At 44.0% G+C, this 18,080-nt stretch overlaps 1 protein-coding gene across 1 annotated transcript; it reads left to right on the forward strand.

The window, feature by feature from the left end:
- Positions 1 to 1,155: 1,155 nt before the first annotated feature.
- On the forward strand, positions 1,156 to 16,746 carry PPP1R27 (protein phosphatase 1 regulatory subunit 27). Its single transcript, XM_044297764.1, has 3 exons — positions 1,156 to 1,519; positions 7,638 to 7,788; positions 13,398 to 16,746. The coding sequence occupies exons 1-3, from the start codon at positions 1,351 to 1,353 to the stop codon at positions 13,519 to 13,521; spliced, it is 444 nt and encodes a 147-aa protein (XP_044153699.1). The 5' UTR covers positions 1,156 to 1,350; the 3' UTR covers positions 13,522 to 16,746.
- The last annotated feature ends 1,334 nt before the right edge of the window (positions 16,747 to 18,080 follow it).

The raw sequence follows: 18,080 nt of genomic DNA on the forward strand, positions 1-18,080 counted from the left end.
GGAGACAGAACGGAGGCAAACTGATGCATTCTGAGTGGATCCTTTTCCATTCAGAATGCATTAGGGAAAAACTGATCAGTTTTGGACCGCTTGTGAGAGCCCTGAACGGATCTCACAAACGGAAAGCCAAAACGCCAGTGTGAAAGTACTGTAGCCTTAAAATGTTACAGCTCTAAGGCGGCCAAACTGCACTTAACTTTCTCTGCCGTCAGCACAGTTTTAGGCTGTGTTCATATCACATTTAGAGCCTACACGTCATAAGGAGCTCGTATAAGATAGATTGGTTGCTAGGGAAGAGTTGTAGCAACCGTTTCCATGATGTAGTTCAGCATTACATCATTAGCAACCAGCCTGGTACAGATTAGTCATCTCTCCAGCAGAAGGACAACCTGGTACTGAAACAAAACCAGCAAAAGGGTAAAGACTCTCGTCAGTACTGAAACTGTAAAAAAATAAAAGTAGCTGAGAGCTTTAAATGTAAATACCAGTCTATGAGTTTCTTCTACAACTTCCCAGATACGTCGTCCACTTGTCACTTTAGTCCCATTGCCGAGTTCACCGAGTTAAAATACCTCCAACAGCGGGTGGACTTGCTCTCGAAACGGCTTGTGCCTCGTTTTGTAATGCCGTCCTTTCAAGTCATACGCATTAAAGGCTTCTAATTCTTTTCTTAATCTGTCTTGCAATTTAAACCGTGCACCATTTGTCAGCGGGGAGATTTAGTTTTTGGCACGAGGGGAGCCATTTTGCTTCGGCATTAAACCTTCGCTTTGCACTTCGTTGTTACGTGCATCGTTCCGGCCGGCCCTGGCTAGACAGATTGACCTAGCTTTACTGACCCCTGTTTAGTGAGCCACCTTCTAAGTTCCTTACCTCGTGGGTGGACAGATAACTGTCTGATCATGTCTGCCCGTACTGTCACTGATTACCGTGGTAGCACTCTCCCCACCCTAAACTTGCAGCCAATTTTTTGTATCTTGCTTGTGACCCAGCGAAGCTCTGAGTAGCAGCTGCTCTCACGATCAGTTGACCTGGTAAGATGAGCCTCTCTTGAACTGCAGTGGGCGTCTGCGCTGGTCGTTTGCCTTACAGTGCGATGAGATGAGAGTCCCTTAAATAGATGGGAAGGCAGAGCTATAAAAAGGGGGGTTTTGTGTGCCGCTGCTCTATGCGTGGAATTGGTAATCAGCCTTTGGATCTGTCTTGCACACTTTCCATCCCCAAAAGTGGCTCCCCGATTTTTGTCGGAAAGGAAATCAACCTGATTCTGCTGAAGTGGAAATAACTTCATTGACAGCGCTGGCGCTAAGTTCACCTTCCGCGGCCCCCGATCACGGCATCCTCAAGAAGATGAGGTACTACCCTTCCCATAGGACTTCACGCAGCCTGAGGTCGGCGCGGACGGTGCGTTTTCCAAACGACGTGCTTTTTCTGGATCATATCCGACAGGGTGACCTGGAGCAAGTCGGGAGGTTTATACGAGCTCGCAAGGTGACGTTGGATACAATCTACTTAACAGGTGAGGGGGTTACAGAGAAATATACTACATTTCACTTTTTTGAGCAAGTAAGGAAACGGTGTACCCATGAGTAAAAATAGCCGGAGGTGTTATGCACCATGGCTACCCGTCACCTGGGACTTGTCCTGACTTGGGTATATTGGCTAGGGCTTCTTCACCAATGACATCTTTGACATATGTGACAGTTGTTTATTTGCTGTTTTTGACTTGAACTCCTACGAGCTAACCTTACACTGAAATTTATTGAAAGTCCTGTGGTCTAATTCAGATTTCCAACAATCTGGGTACAGAAGATAAAGTGTCCTTCTAGTAATATGAGCAGAATGATCCATTCTGCAGTTGTAGACTCCATTTTTAGTGTGTTATTTAGTACTGTTTACTATTGAGACCTTATACCTCCAGAATGTTGGTACTCATCAATATAGCCTCCGGCATCTACCATGTAACTGTGGTGCATAAAAGGCCTTTCCCCAGGACCCAGCAAACCCACCTTAATTACTCACAATCTCACCTGCAGAATAGAGTTTCTAATTTACGTACCTTCTCGAAGTTGAGTAGAATGATTGGCTGATCGTGACGCTCCTCTAAGGCCTCTTTCACACTACCATTTTTTATTTTTTTCCGCTTACGGGTCGTTTTTTCCATTCCATACATGGTATGCATACGGAACACATTCCATTTTTTTTGCAGAACCATTAAAGTGTTCCGTATGCATTCTGTTTCTGTATTTTCTTTTTTTCCGTTCAAAGATAGAACATGTCCTAATATTGCCCGCAAATCACGTGGCTCTATTCAAGTCAATGGGTCTGCAAAAAAATGGAACACATACAGAAATGCATCCGTATGTCTTCCGTATCCGTTCTGTTTTTGTGGAACCATCTATTGAAAATGTTGTGCCCAGACCAATTTTTTCTATGTAATTACTGTATACTGTATATGCCATATGGAAAAACGGAACAGAAACGGAAACACAACAGAAACAAAAAAAAACAGGACAACAGATCCGTTAAAAAAAACGGAACACAAAACACTGAAAAAGCCATACGGTCGTGTGAAAGAGGTCTAAACAAGATGAAAATGAACAGGACTTCCCTCTTTTATAGCTATCCAGAGAGGCGCCACATTTTCCTGCTGCATCTACCGATACATGGTTGATAAAGGTCCCTAAAGGAGCGAAACGTCCATTCATTCTGTATGGTGTCTGGTTTCTACAAATCAGATTCCCAAAAAGTTGGGACACTAAACAAATTGTGAATAAAAACTGAATGCAATGATGTGGAGATGGCAAATGTCAATATTTTATTTGTAATAGAACGTAGATGACAGATCAAACGTTTAATCCGAGTAAATGTATCATTTTAAAGGAAAAATACGTTGATTCAAATTCCCACAGTGTCAACAAATCCCCAAAAAGTTGGGACAAGTAGCAATAAGAGGCTGGAAAAAGTAAATTTGAGCATAACGAAGAGCTGGAAGACCAATTAACACTAATTAGGTCAATTGGCAACATGCTTGGGTATAAAAAGAGCTTCTCAGAGTGGCAGTGTCTCTCAGAAGCCAAGATGGGTAGAGGATCACCAATTCCCACAATGTTGCGCAGAAAGATAGTGGAGCAATATCAGAAAGGTGTTACCCAGCGAAAAATTGCAAAGACTTTGCATCTGTCATCATCAACTGTGCATAACATCATCCGAAGATTCAGAGAATCTGGAACAATCTCTATGCGTAAGGGTCATGGCCGTAAACCATACTGGATGCCCGTGATCTCCGGGCCCTTAAACGACACTGCACCACAAACAGGAATGCTACTGTGAAGGAAATCACAGAATGGGCTCAGGAATACTCCATAAACCATTGTCAGTGAACACGATCCACCGTGCCATCCGCCGTTGCCAGCTGAAACTCTACAGTGCAAAGAAGAAGCCATTTCTAAGCAAGATCCACAAGCTCAGGCGTTTTCACTGGGCCAGGGATCATTTAAAATGGAGTGTGGCAAAATGGAAGACTGTTCTGTGGTCAGACGAGTCGCGATTCGAATTTCTTTTTGGAAATCTGGGACGCCATGTCATCCAGACCAAAGAGGACAAGGACAACCCAAGTTGTTATCAATGCTCAGTTCAGAAGCCTGCATCTCTGATGGTATGGGGTTGCATGAGTGCGTGTGGCATGGGCAGCTTGCATGTCTGGAAAGGCACCATCAATGCAGAAAAATATATTCAGGTTCTAGAACAACATATGCTCCCATCCAGACGTCATCTCTTTCAGGGAAGACCCTGCATTTTTCAACAAGATAATGCCAGACCACATTCTGCATCAATCACAACATCATGGCTGCGTAGGAGAAGGATCCGGGTACTGAAATGGCCAGTCTGCAGTCCAGATCTTTCACCTATAGAGAACATTTGGCGCATCATAAAGAGGAAGGTGCAACAAAGAAGGCCCAAGACGATTGAACAGTTAGAGGCCTGTATTAGACAAGAATGGGAGATCATTCCTATTTCTAAACTTGACAAACTGGTCTCCTCGGTCCCCAGACGTCTGTTGAGTGTTGTAAGAAGAAGGGGAGATACCACACAGTGGTGAAAATGGCCTTGTCCCAACTTTTTGGGGATTTGTTGACACCATGAAATTCTGATTCAACATATTTTTCCCTTAAAATTGTACATTTTCTCAGTTTAAACTTTTGTTCCGTGATTTATGTTCTATTCTGAATAAAATATTAGAAGTTGGCACCTCCACATCATTGCATTCAGTTTTCATTCACAATTTGTATAGTGTCCCAACTTTTTGGGAATCCGGTTTGTACGTTATGTAAACCTTGTTATCTGGATCAAACTTGGAAATGAATTACATTGCCAATAAAGGACTGATATTTGTGAGACAATGTACAAGAGTGAAGGTTGATTTTATCTTGTACTTGTACTACGACTGCCAAGTCCTCAGCGGGCACCATCGGTTTTGGTGTGCAGACTACATTTTTTGCTGTATCTGCTAACGCCACGTCCTTTACCAGGTTTCCAGTCTGGGCTAGGGATGGGCACGTTACTTCTGCTGCTTAGGACATAGTCGGAACTGTTCATCCCCCTGATGCATGCAAAAACGCCTAAATCCACTTCATCTGCGCAAGTGCCAGAAAGACGAAAAGTTTTGGCCGCGTTCACAGCACCTCTGGGTGCTGGGTTGTAAAAGGGCCGTTTCGTCCATAACCTAGACCTGAAACCTGGTAAAGGACAAGACGTCAGTCTATGCAGGATTTTCAGAAGAGGAGTGTCGCACAACTGGGTTCCCGAGCGGCCAATCCTCGCAGCTTCGAGATAGGCAAGATATCAAAAATTTACGTGGGTTTGCAGGGACCCTTTAAGGTGTCATTCTGTTTGCATTATTCTATTAAAAAATTATATAAGGAACAGCAATCCACTAAATAATCCAGGGTCAGAGCAGAAAGATTGCGTTCACCTTCTGTGAAGTAGTTGATATTGATGAAGTTTGATATTGGCAACCCGCTTCAGGTTTTAGACTAATTGCTGCAAATTATCGCCTGGGAAATAATTGGGAAAAGACTGGATGTGGGCATTTAGAATTCTGCTGCTGAGGAGTAAATGTTCAGTTTCTTAAGGAGACAGTGTGGGAGTATTAGAGTGCCTTCACACGCGGCAGATTTTGCGGCAGAAAATTCTGTGAAAATCGGTTCCATCCACCTTAATGGGGATTACGGAAATCCATGAGCTCACTGGCCCATTCAAATGAATGGAGCTGAATTTTCTGCCACAAAATCTGCCTCGTGTGAAGGCGCCCTTAGTGCGCACAAACATGGAGCTACAATCTGAATTTGTCTTGACTTTTTCTTTCAAGCATGTGCAGAGGTTCTTATTAAACCCCCATCATTAGGACGGTGGTGTGGAGGCATTATCACCTATGATACAGTCATCCTGAAGGAGCTCTCTCTATACACATGGACACATAGGACACAGATCATGATGGCATCATCAATGGTGACAGATAAGGTCCTCAATGTTAGATGGCTGCACACGGCATAGGCTTTGAATCACGACTCTAAAATTTAGAAATGTGCAATGTCTCTGATTATAGGCTGATCTTAAAGGGAAACTGTCACATTGCACATAGTTTCTGAGCTGCAGGCAGCAGGTTATAGAGCAGGAGGAGCTGAGCAGACTGATATATAGATTTATGGGAAAATATTCAGTAAAACTTGTTTTTTTTTCCATTTAAATCACTGCTCATTCTGGGCTGTGAAGTCCAGGAGGCGGTCCTATCAGTGATTGACAGCTTTCCCTCTATGACTGTGTATACACAGATAGCTGTCAATCACTGATAGGACCGCCTCCTGGACTTCAAAGACCAGAATGAGCAGTAATTTAAATGAAGGAAATACAAGTTATACTGAATATTTTCTTACAAAATTATATATCAATCTGCTCAGCTCCTCCTGCTCTATAACCTGCTGCCTGCAGCTCAGACATGACAGGTTCCCTTTAAATGGGTTGTCTGACTTACTAAAAAATCCCCCTTACCCCAAGGCAGCAGTGGTGATAAAATAATAAAAATAACAAAGGGGAGATTTATTAAAACTGGTGTAAAGGAAAACTGGCTTAGTTTCCCCTAGCAACCAATCAGACTTCAGCTTTCATTTTGCAGAGCTCCTTTAGAAGATAAAAGGTGGATTCTGATTGGTTGCTGTGGGCAACTAAGCCAGTTTTCCTTTAGACAAATTTTGATAAATCTCCCGCATTGTACTGATCCATTTCACCTCCCGGGCGAGAGGCGCTCAAAGAGGCGGACTTTATGTTCTTTTACAATATCACAACTGTCGGCTTGGGGGCGTTCTTTAAGTTAGACAATCCCTTTAAAATTGCATCACCATTGTCCTTGTGCTATCTGCAGAGATTTCTGAAAATCACTTCCGTTTTGCTGAATGGTGGCAAGCAGGTGGGTTTCTGCAACCACGCTCCGATAACTGGGGCCGTCACAGAAATCACATATCTAGGTCGCCCCCTTATGTGAAGATGTCGGCCCACATTTATTATCCTATCTAATATTTAGACAGCGTAAGGCCTCATGCACACGACCGTTTCACGGTCTGCAAACTATGGATACTGTCCATGTGCATGCCGCAATTTTGTAATAGAAAAGCTCATTCTTGTCCGCCAAACAAACAAAAATAGGACATGTTCTATAATTTTAAGAATGGCCATGCGGATGTGGACCCATAGAAATAAATACGGGCGCATTCACACAAGCAGTCAACAAACCATGGATTCACAAAAAACACGGATACCAGCCGCGTGCATGCCGCATTAACTCCAATGGGTCTGTGGTCTGCACGTTGCGGTGAACTATAGGACATGTCCTATCTTTTGCAGAGCGGAGAAGTCAATGGGGCACATTTATTAAGGGACTTGCGACTATTTTAGTCGAGAAATAGTCGCAAGTCCCCTTTTTAAACAGCCATGCGACAATATTTAGTTGCATGTCGGGTTTTACCATGTGTTCACCAGTTGGGTGGGACAGGGGTGGAGTGGAGATGTGTCGGGGGCCGGGACACCAGCCCCATCAGATTCACTAACATCTACGCCTGGAAAAAGGTGTAAATGCTGGCAAAAAACTAGCCTGCCAGAGTAGTTTTTTCACCAGCTGCAAGGACTGCCATAGATGCACCTAATTTAGAACGCGATGCACTCCTTGTTATAAATGAGATGAATTGTAGGGCAGTGCAAGGTGGAAGCGCGAAAAGCCGGTCTTAGTACATGTGCCCCAATGGGTCTGCAAAAACTTGGATGCAACATGAACAGTAGCCATGTTTTGCTGATCCGCGATCTGCAGACCGCAAAATACATATAGTCGTGTGCATGAGGCCTAACAATGTACAGATCCTTGCAGATGTGTGACCACCTGAACCAGAAATGGAAGCCCCACTTGTCTTTTTTTATGGCATCTGCTGTCTTTATATCAGAGTGGTCACGTTTTACGTACTTAGACTTGGCAGGTAATGTTGAATATGAGAATATCCTAATTAATATAATGTAATATTATAGATCCTATAACTAAAGGAACTAAAAGGGAGGAAACTTTGCAGCTGACGCTTGTTTTCAACCATCAGGCATGGGCGCTATTCATGAAGCGGTCCTCTCAGGGAATCTAGAGTGCGTGAAGCTGCTAGTGAAATACGGAGCGGACATAGAACAGAGGGATGAAAACGGCTGGACCCCCTTGCACATGGCATGTAGTGATGCACATCCGCACATTGCCAGGTAAGGTGACATCACGTGACTCCAGAATGACATCATATTCTCTTCCTCACATTTACATGTCAAACAAACGGTATTCTGTATTCTGCCGTGAAGATCAAAATACCTCCCCAGAAGCAGTCCCTCTGTGGTGGCCTTCAATTACTGCCATGTTATGTCCTCCTCCAGTTGTCTCTAATATTGATATGGAGCAGGGGGCTTAGAAGGTGAGATGTGGACCAAAACAGCAGGCCAGCCCTATCTTCAGTACACTGCATGAACTTCCTCTAATAATGACCCCTATAGTTACCCCAGTAGTATGTACCTAGCCAGTGTCAAGGAGGACCTATGGGCATCGGCCCACCAGGAAAATTCCCTGTAGGGTCCGTCCACCCCGATTCTAATAGAACTGTAGCTCAGGCTGTTGACATAGGCTTTAGGAACCGGAGGGCATTCAACACCAATTATCCTTGTTTGGGCTGATTTTTTATCATCCTTTACAGGGTGTAGGTTATTTCTCTCTTGGCATATACACTCACCTAAAGAATTATTAAGAACACCTGTTCTATTTCTCATTAATGCAATTATCTAGTCAACCAATCACATGGCAGTTGCTTCAATGCATGTAGGGTTGTGGTCCTGGTCAAGACAATCTCCTGAACTCCAAGCTGAATGTCAGAATGGGAAAGAAAGGTGGGCTACAACAGCAGAAGACCCCACCGTGTACCACTCATCTCCACTACAAATAGGAAAAAGAGGCTACAATTTGCACAAGCTCACCAAAATTGGACTGTTGAAGACTGGAAAAATGTTGCCTGGTCTGATGAGTCTCGATTTCTGTTGAGACATTCAAATGGTAGAGTCCGAATTTGGCGTAAACAGAATGAGAACATGTATCCATCATGCCTTGTTACCACTGGTGGTGGTGGTGGTGTAATGGTGTGGGGGATGTTTTCTGGGCACACTTTAGGCCCCTTAGTGCCAATTGGCCATCAGTTAAATGCAACGGGCTACCTGAGCATTGTTTCTGACCATGTCCATCCCTTCATGACCACCATGTACCCATCCTCTGATGGCTACTTCCAGCAGGATAATGCACCATGTCACAAAGCTCGAATCATTTCAAATTGGTTTCTTGAACATGACAATGAGTTCACTGTACTAAAATGGCCCCCACAGTCACCAGGTCTCAACCCAATAGAGCATCTTCGGGATGTGGTGGAACGGGAGCTTTGTGCCCTAGATGTGCATCCCTCAAATCTCCATCAACTGCAAGATGCTATCCTATCAATATGGGCCAACATTTCTAAAGAATGCTATCAGCACCTTGCTGAATCAATGCCACGTAGAATTAAGGCAGTTCTGAAGGCAAAAGGGGGTCCAACACCGTATTAGTATGGTGATCCTAATAATTCTTTAGGTGAGTGTAGATGTCCTCTGGAGGACTCAGTATGAGCAGGTATAACATGGTGGCCCATTCATTTGGCTAGGCCACACCACATTTCTCCTGTAGATGTAGTTGCTGGGCAGCATTAGTGTAACTAAAAAGGACTGGACCCCACCGCAAATTTTTGAACAGGCCTCCCCTACACCCAACAACCCCCTCCTCCTGTGCAACCCTCACCCCTGTGGCTAGTCAAGATAGTTCTCTCAGACCAGGCCCGGCAACCACTACATACGTTTCCTACACGTATATACTGTATGTCATGTATATAATGTCATTGTATAATGCTGTTGTGAGCGCCCTGACAATAAAATCTTTTAGTCCTTCTCCCAGATGGGCCTCTTCTGAGTTCAGCCCTGCTTCCACTATAGCTACATCCCTGCTGGGCGGTTTTAGCTGTCAGACCTGCAGCGTGTGACATAACGCCACCCTAAAAAAAATCACCACTGCGGCCACATTGTAACACCAGGAAATAGGACACCAGAGATGGGGGACAGAGGGACAGCCCTAGCAGTAAAGGTGGCCATAGACCTTAGAAAACTGTCCTTAAAATGAGCATGCGGCTAACATTTGTTTCTCCTGATACCGCCATACACATGCACACTCAGCCAATCATGCATGTGTACTCGGGGAGTAAGCCACTGCCAGACACATCTAAAGGTGGATTATCTTCTGCAGGAATGACACTTTCATATGCTTCAGGAGGAAAGATCATGTGTTGTGATAGTTCTGTCCTCTCAAACTTGGCATCACATGATAGTCTTCTGCTTAAGGTCGGTCGTAGTTTCAAGAATAGGCTGTACATACCTTTCCACTTCTTAAAATGCCTGATGGTATTTCCCCCACCCATCTCCTGTTCCTTCTCCAAGTAAATCATATGTTTAAGCAGAGTACACATAGTCTATAGCACCATCTAGTGGACACTGTAGATACTATTGCTTATTATTGTCAAGCCCTAGTAAAACCAGCTTGTTTAAATATATATATATATATATATATATATATATATATGATGAAAAAATAGAGCAGCACTCCAAAGTAGCAGTAAAAAAATGGTATCTTTATTCACCCATAGGTGATGCAACGTTTCGGCTCCGACCTGAAGCCTGGCTTGAGAAAGGCTTCAGGTTGGAGCCGAAACAATGCGTCACCTATGGGTGAAAAAAAGATACAATTTTTTACTGCTACTTTGGAGTGCTGCTCTATTTTTTCATTATACATTTGGGTAAGCTTTTTCCCTTTGAGCTAGCACCCACCTGTTTTTTGGTTGGTGCTGCCATATTTTTACCATATATATATATATATATATATATATATATATACAGTACAGACCAAAAGTTTTCTTTATTTTCATGACTATGAAAATTGTAGATTCACACTGAAGGCATCAAAACTATGAATTAACACATGTGAAATTATATACATAACAAAAAAAGTGTGAAATAACTGAAAATATGTCATATTCTAGGTTCTTCAAAGTAGCCACCTTTTGCTTTGATTACTGCTTTGCACACTCTTGGCATTCTCTTGATGAGCTTCAAGAGGTAGTCACCTGAAATGGTTTTCACTTCACAGGGGTGCCCTGTCAGGTTTAATAAGTGGGATTTCTTGCCTTATAAATGGGGTTGGGACCATCAGTTGCGTTGTGGAGAAGTCAGGTGGATACACAGCTGATAGTCCTACTGAATAGACAGTTAGAATTTGTATAATGGCAAGAAAAAAGCAGCTAAGTAAAGAAAAACGAGTGGCCATCATTACTTTAAGAAATAAAGGTCAGTCAGTCCGAAAAATTGGGAAAACTTTGAAAGTGTCCCCAAGTGCAGTCACAAAAACCATCAAGCGCTACAAAGAAACTGGCTCACATGCGGACCGCCCCAGGAAAGGAAGACCAAGAGTCACCTCTGCCTCGGAGGATAAGTTCATCTGAGTCACCAGCCTCAGAAATCACCGGTTAACAGCAGCTCAGATTAGAGACCAGGTCAATGCCACACAGAGTTCTAGCAGCAGACACATCTCTAGAACAACTGTTAAGAGGAGTCTGTGTGAATCAGGCCTTCATGGTAGAATATCTGCTAGGAAACCACTGCTAAGGACAGGCGACAAGCAAAAGAGACTTGTTTGGGCTAAAGAACACAAGGAATGGACATTAGACCAGTGGAAATCTGATGAGTCCAAATTTGAGATCTTTGGTTCCAACCACCGTGTCTTTGTGCGACGCAGAAAAGGTGAACGGATGGACTCTACATGCCTGGTTCCCACCGTGAAGCATGGAGGTTGTGGGGGTGCTTTGCTGGTGACACTGTTGGGGATTTATTCAAAATTGAAGGCATACTGAACCAGCACGGCTACCACAGCATCTTGCAGCGGTATGCTATTCCATCCGGTTTGCGTTTAGTTGGACCATCATTTATTTTTCAACAGGACAATGACCCCAAACACACCTCCAGGCTGTGTAAGGGCTATTTGACCATGAAGGAGAGTGATGGGGTGCTGCGCCAGATGACCTGGCGGACCTGAACCCAATCGAGATGGTTTGGGGTGAGCTGGACCGCAGAGTGAAGGCAAAAGGGCCAACACGTGCTAAACATCTCTGGGAACTCCTTCAAGACTGTTGGAAGAGGTGACTACCTCTTGAAGCTCATCAATAGAATGCCAAGAGTGTGCAAAGCAGTAATCAAAGCAAAAGGTGGCTACTTTGAAGAACCTAGAATATGACATATTTTTAGTTGTTTCACAATTTTGTTATGTATATAATTCCACATGTGTTAATTCATAGTTTTGATGCTTTCAGTGTGAATCTACAATTTTCATAGTCATGAAAATAAAGAAAACTCTTTGAATGAGAAGGTGTGTCCAAACTTTTGGTCTATACTGTATATATATTCAGAATACTGAAACTCTACAGAATAATATAACTAAACCAAGCCAGTGTGGTTCTAGCAGCAGTGAATGTTCACCAGCAGTGATGCCGCCAGGGTTGCTGTGGATGGGCTTACCAATGTGAAAAACTGCAGTTCTCATGATTCCTCTCTCATCTCACAAACTTTGTCACTAGCAACCTGTATAGCCCTCTATTATAATCTGCTCTGTTATTCTATTGCTCACTGACTCCACATCATCTGCTGCCAAGCATGTGAACCAGGATCTTTTCAGAGACAAGGAGGAAATAGCCACTGAATACTGCAGTGGGTGGGATTACCAATGTGAAGAACTACAGTTCTCATGATTCTTCTCCCATCTCACAAACACTGTCACTATTTCAATGTACCTGCATGATCCTCTATTGTAATTTGCTGTGTTGCTCACTGACTCTACATTAACTGCTGCCAAGCATGTGAAACAGGATCTTTTCAGAGACAGGGAGGAAGAGTTTCTGAGGAATTTACAGGGAGAAAAAGCTGTTGAGTGCTGCATATAAGTTGTACTGTGGCTGACTGGTACTCCTGGATGGAGGGAGAAAATAATGTGTTGGTGATGTCGCCACGTAATTATTTATACAAATATATGGTTAATGTTGGAGTGATGGGCAGAAAATATATCATGATTTAAAGTGGTTGTTCACCTTCAGGGGCCAGATCTCTACACCACCAACGCCAGACCTGCGGAGGAAACTATACTTACGTGCTCCCCGCTGCATGTCAACATTTAGTTTGACTGGGGTTACGTGAGAGCTGCAAACAATGATTGGCCACAGAGGCATGTCATTGCTGTGACCAGTCATGGCCACATGACCCAATGTCAAAGTCAAACCTGACCCAATGTCGAAGTTGACACAAAGAGACTGGAGTGAGACAGCGGTAGTGGGGGACCTAAGGAGCCAGAACCCAGCAATGGGTAGAAGGTAAGTATGCCTTATTCTGCAGGTCTGGCGACGTGGGATGGGGGCTTTGGCAGAAAGGTCCCCAAAGAGAACAACCCCTTTAAGCTGAGTAATTTCAGATTGTAGAGATGTGTCTGACTACCAGACTATTCATGTAAGCGGTGACTAGACGTTCAGAAATGAGCCAGCTGATTAGCTCAGTAAGACTGGCATTGGGATAGCAGTAGAGGGCAAGCAACTTGGCAGCAGTCTTGGCAAGCAGTTTCACTCAAGCAATATTAGGGCCCTCTGATTTACATCCAAATTAGATTTGTATTATTCTTGCTGAAATCGAGGATACTAACCGCTTACTGTAATGTCTCCACCCAGGTATCTACTGTCTCTTGGAGCAGAGAAAGACGTTGTGAACAGCGATGGAGAGAAGCCATGTGAACTGATAGACTCTGACTGTGAGGAGCTCGTGCAAATCTTCTCGACAAATGAGAGCAAATGATGGACGTCTGAACTGTAGGCTAGCAGGGTGGCCATTTTTTAACCTTTTTTGATCCGTTAAGGTGAGAGAACGCAGACTCCAGAGATTTCTAACTGAGCTCTCACCTTCTCAAATTGTCTCATGCCTGAGGAGTTTCCTGTCAAGCTCCAGTCACACAAATACTGGAAAGGACAGGACGGTGACAGATCAACGCTAATCCTTACTGCCAAATAGAAAACCTGTTTGGATTCCCTCTGGAGGCATGGTGACCATCTGTGGACTCTTCACTGGTATGGAGGAGGCTCTTTTTGAAGGTGCTAGAAAACGAGACAGATGACATCGCTCCTCCTTGTGTACAGGGATGTTTGTGCACTGTGTCCTGGAATGTACATACATTTATATTTAACCTTGTGTTTAAATAATCTGGGACTTCATGTTAAAAGAACAGGGTCGGCCATGTGTAGAATATCTACAGAGAAGCCTTGGGAAACTTAAGCTGGCCACAGACAGGAAGGTAACTCTAACGGTCCATCTAGGATGGAGCAACCAGAGAGATTACCTTCACGTCTATGGTGGGGATCCAAGTGATTCAGAGCCAGAGATCTGGTCATGTGTGGGTCAAAGCAATCATTACAGTTGGGACAACCTTCTATGGACAAAATTGTCCCAATCCTGATAAAATATCCGGCCTTGCGATGGTACTGGACGAACTATCCGATACCAAATACCAGATGTAAACCTTCCCATATTCCCTCTACATTTTTATAGGTCAAAAATAGGTATGGGTGGAAACCCCACTGTCCTGATACTGCAGAGGTCCCAATAACCATTCTCATTGCTCTCACTCCTATAATGGAACGTGACCAAACATTAACAGCCACTGTGGTACAAAACCTTCTCATTCTCAAGAACTGTAGGGGTCACGGCAGCTGAAACGCCAGACTGAGGCTAGTTTCACACTAGCGCTAAAATCTTCCGGCACGCTGTTCCGGCAGAGGAACAGCCTGCTGGAGTTCATCGTATCTGACGCAGACAGATACTGCCGGAAACAGGCCGGAACCCCACCAAGTCCCCTTATAGTCAATGGGGCCTGGCAGTGCTCCAGCCCTTTCCGGCAATGAACTCCAACTAGCTGCTGGAAGATTTTAGCGCTAGGGTGAAACTAGCCCAAGGCCCCCCATATACATTAGATTATTACATATGTAATGCATATGGGGACCTCCCAACTGCATGACAGATGATGTTAGGGGAAAGAAGGTTTTTTCAAGTTGAATTTTAACACCAGCCTTTTGTTGTGGCAGGAGGTAAGTAGCCACCAGAGGTGTCTGGCAGCAACTTTCTCCTGTCGTCACTGAAAACATGTGTATGCTTGGCCGAATCAAGCACGCATATGCTGAAAATGTCTCTGGATTCACACTGATGGTAAAAGACTCAACTGAAGGACAAATGCAGGTTTTTATAAGTTGTTGCAGGTAGCGAAAGTGACAAAATGACCCAATTTGTACTCACTATGCCAACTTTCTACATATACTACATAAAATGCTTATCATAGAGTTAATAGCAGTATTCCTAATAATCTTTTGTGGGCTACAGTGGTTTAAGGGTTAATACTTAAAGTGGTTTTCAGAGCTTGTAAAATAAACTGAAAAGTACCTATATGTTCCTGAATGATCACTAGGTGATGCCACCGTAGCTCAGAAATCGTTACTTTCAATGTTCATTATTTTTACCTGTTCTGCGCTTTTGTAATGATGCCACTATGGCTTGCTGTGGGCGGCATTACCAATGTGAAGGAGTGAGGTTCTCATGATTCAGATTCCTTCCCTCCTCACTGAGGTTGCCCCTATTTACAGCTGCCTGCATGCCCCTATATTACAATCTGCTCTGTCAATCTGTTGCACATTGAATCAGCATCATCTGTTGCCCAGTATGTGAAACACAATCCCTCCAGAGACAGAGGTAGGGAGGGGAAAAAGCTAGGGAGCAGTGAAGACAAAAGTCACGCGATGTGTGACCTCTGTGTGTCTGGTGGGGAAGAGGGAAGATAACCGTATGTTTAATGTAAGGGACGTCATGTAAATCCAAGGGAGGCTGACTTACAGAAACATCTCATCTACAGACAGTACGGCACTGTGCCGTGTTATTGAATGGAGGCAGCTGGAGTACCTCTGGGGTCACGTGCCCCTCCACCAGCAGTCGTGTACCAGATGAGAGGGTCATGCGGGCAGCTGGGATAGTGCTTTAGAAATGAAGACATCAGACCTGATCTCCTGATAACATTATATTACAAAGCAACTTATATTGCTGTTTCTCCAAAGGGACTCTGTCACCAGCGGCCTCCCTATCCAACTTTTTCCATAGACACATAGCTGCGGTTCACCTGAATAAAACACTGCTTTCCTTTTATTTATCTGAAGCTCCATTCCCGAGTTATGATACTTGTTTTTAATATGCAAATTAGGTGTTGGTGCAATGTGGGCACCACCGTTGCTCTTGTGGCACCCAAGCGCCTCCCCTTTCTGTGGCCAGCCCCTTTCTTGCTGTTTTGATTGACAGGGAGCAAGGGGCTGGCCACAGAAAGGAGTGGAGTTTGGGTGCAACGAGAGCAAGGGTGACGCCCTCATTGCACCACAGGCCTAATCTGTAAATTGAGAAAAAGTATCATAGCTCGGGAACGGAGCTGCAGATCAACACAGGAAAAACAGCGTTTTAAACCAGTGAACCACAGCTATGAGTCTATGCAAACAGCTGGATAGGGATGTCGCTAGTGACAGATTCCCTTTAAGCTAACGCGTTATGGCACCTAGTATATGACAGCTGCTCCTCCGAGGACATATTCTGCATGCTTGCCTCTTCTTTTCCACCGCATTGCGATGCTGGAATTCTCTTACCCTAGGCATTACACCACACCCATGCTACAGGAAGTTTAGATTCAGAACCTGCCACAAAGTAGGCACGGAACGGTCCACGGTTTTGTAAAAATATTTTGGTAGGACACTACCTCTGGAGGAGAAGATAGAGCTCAATGTCAATGTGAAGCGGAACCAGCTCATCCGTCGGTGGGTGAGGGTCACTTACTACTACAGTTTATGTCTGTGTGCTTATTTGGAAAGTGCATTGCTCTAACATGCTATTTTGTAGCCAGACTTTGTAAGTAATGAAAAACCAAAAAGCTGGAAAAAAATAATTCTGTTTCGTTACAAATATTTCATTTTTCTTTGAATAAACCTGCTTTCGTGTGCACCCTGCTGAATTCAGAATGGACTGCATTGTGAGAACGCATGTATCCTGAGTTATCAGGCTGCTTCACCTCTATATGTGTAGGAAAAATAAGAATTGATTAAAAATAGGATGGTGACAGTAGGTGACATTGTCCTTAATAAATATGATGCCCGTCAAGAGTGATGCGTCAGTGAGGATGGGGTGATGTCGGCATACAGGACTGGTGGCCTGTGCCTAAGAGCATGCGGTGGGGACAGGATTGAAAAGTATATGAATATTTATTTTTTTATTGTTATATTGTCAGCAGCACCCACAAGGACATCTCTAATGCTGCACCCTCCTACATCACCCACCTCTGTATACCACCACATCCGCGGCCACTGTTCTGCTACAGACCGATCACTACCATCTTCCCATATCAAAACCTTCCACCCAAGTCTCCAGGACTTGCCCCAATACTGCCCTTGTACTCTGGAATGCTCTTCCTCGGTAAATCTATCTAAACGCTAACATTCTCACTCAAAGAGCACCTGTCAGTAGGATCAACACTTAGAAAGCAGGCATACTGGCTGACAGGGTTGATTCTGCTGTTTAAAACGATACCTGTCTTAGCGTTCTCGAGAAAAGAGACTTTAATTCTTCATGTAAGTGAGGGCTTCAGTGCACCAAGCGGTGGGACCAGCACTGAAAAGCTGAGGGGGAGGCCCTGCCCTCGGTGCACTGGAGTCCAAGTTTGCATAAAGATGAACAATCTTTTTTTTCTTTCTGGGGAACAACACAACCAATTTTTACAAGACAGGTATCGGTTTAATCAGCAGAATCAACCCTATCAGGCAGAATGCCTGGTGTAAAAGAGTTGATCCCGCTGACAAGTGCTCTTTAATAGAATATAATTCTTATGTAAATTATCCCACAATGCGTGCGTATATATATTCCCCAATACCTGTCATTAGTTATAATGGCTTGTTTTGTCTGGGGAGCAATCATCAGGAGAAATAAAATGGCCGCCGTCCTATTAGTGCACACAAAACCTGTCCTGATCACTCATTGAGTTCATGAGGAGACAGCTGAGGTACAGAGGACGGATGGGTGGCGGCGTGACTAATGAGCAGCAGCTCTTGTATGCAGTCTCCAATACCACAGTCTGTCCGTCCTCTGACAAGTAGAGCAGAGGAGGATGAGGCAGCTCTTTAGCTCAGTGTTGTGAAGTAAATTGTCCTGCTGTGTGATTAGAATAGGTTTTGTGTGCACTAATAGGATGGCGGCCATTTTATTTCTCCTGATGATTGCTCCCCAGACAAATCGAGCCATTATAACTAATGTAAGGTATTTGGGAATATATTTATAATAAAGTAATA

The sequence above is a fragment of the Bufo gargarizans genome, chromosome 6, assembly GCF_014858855.1.
Source record: "Bufo gargarizans isolate SCDJY-AF-19 chromosome 6, ASM1485885v1, whole genome shotgun sequence".
NCBI classification, from domain to species: Eukaryota; Metazoa; Chordata; class Amphibia; order Anura; family Bufonidae; genus Bufo; species Bufo gargarizans.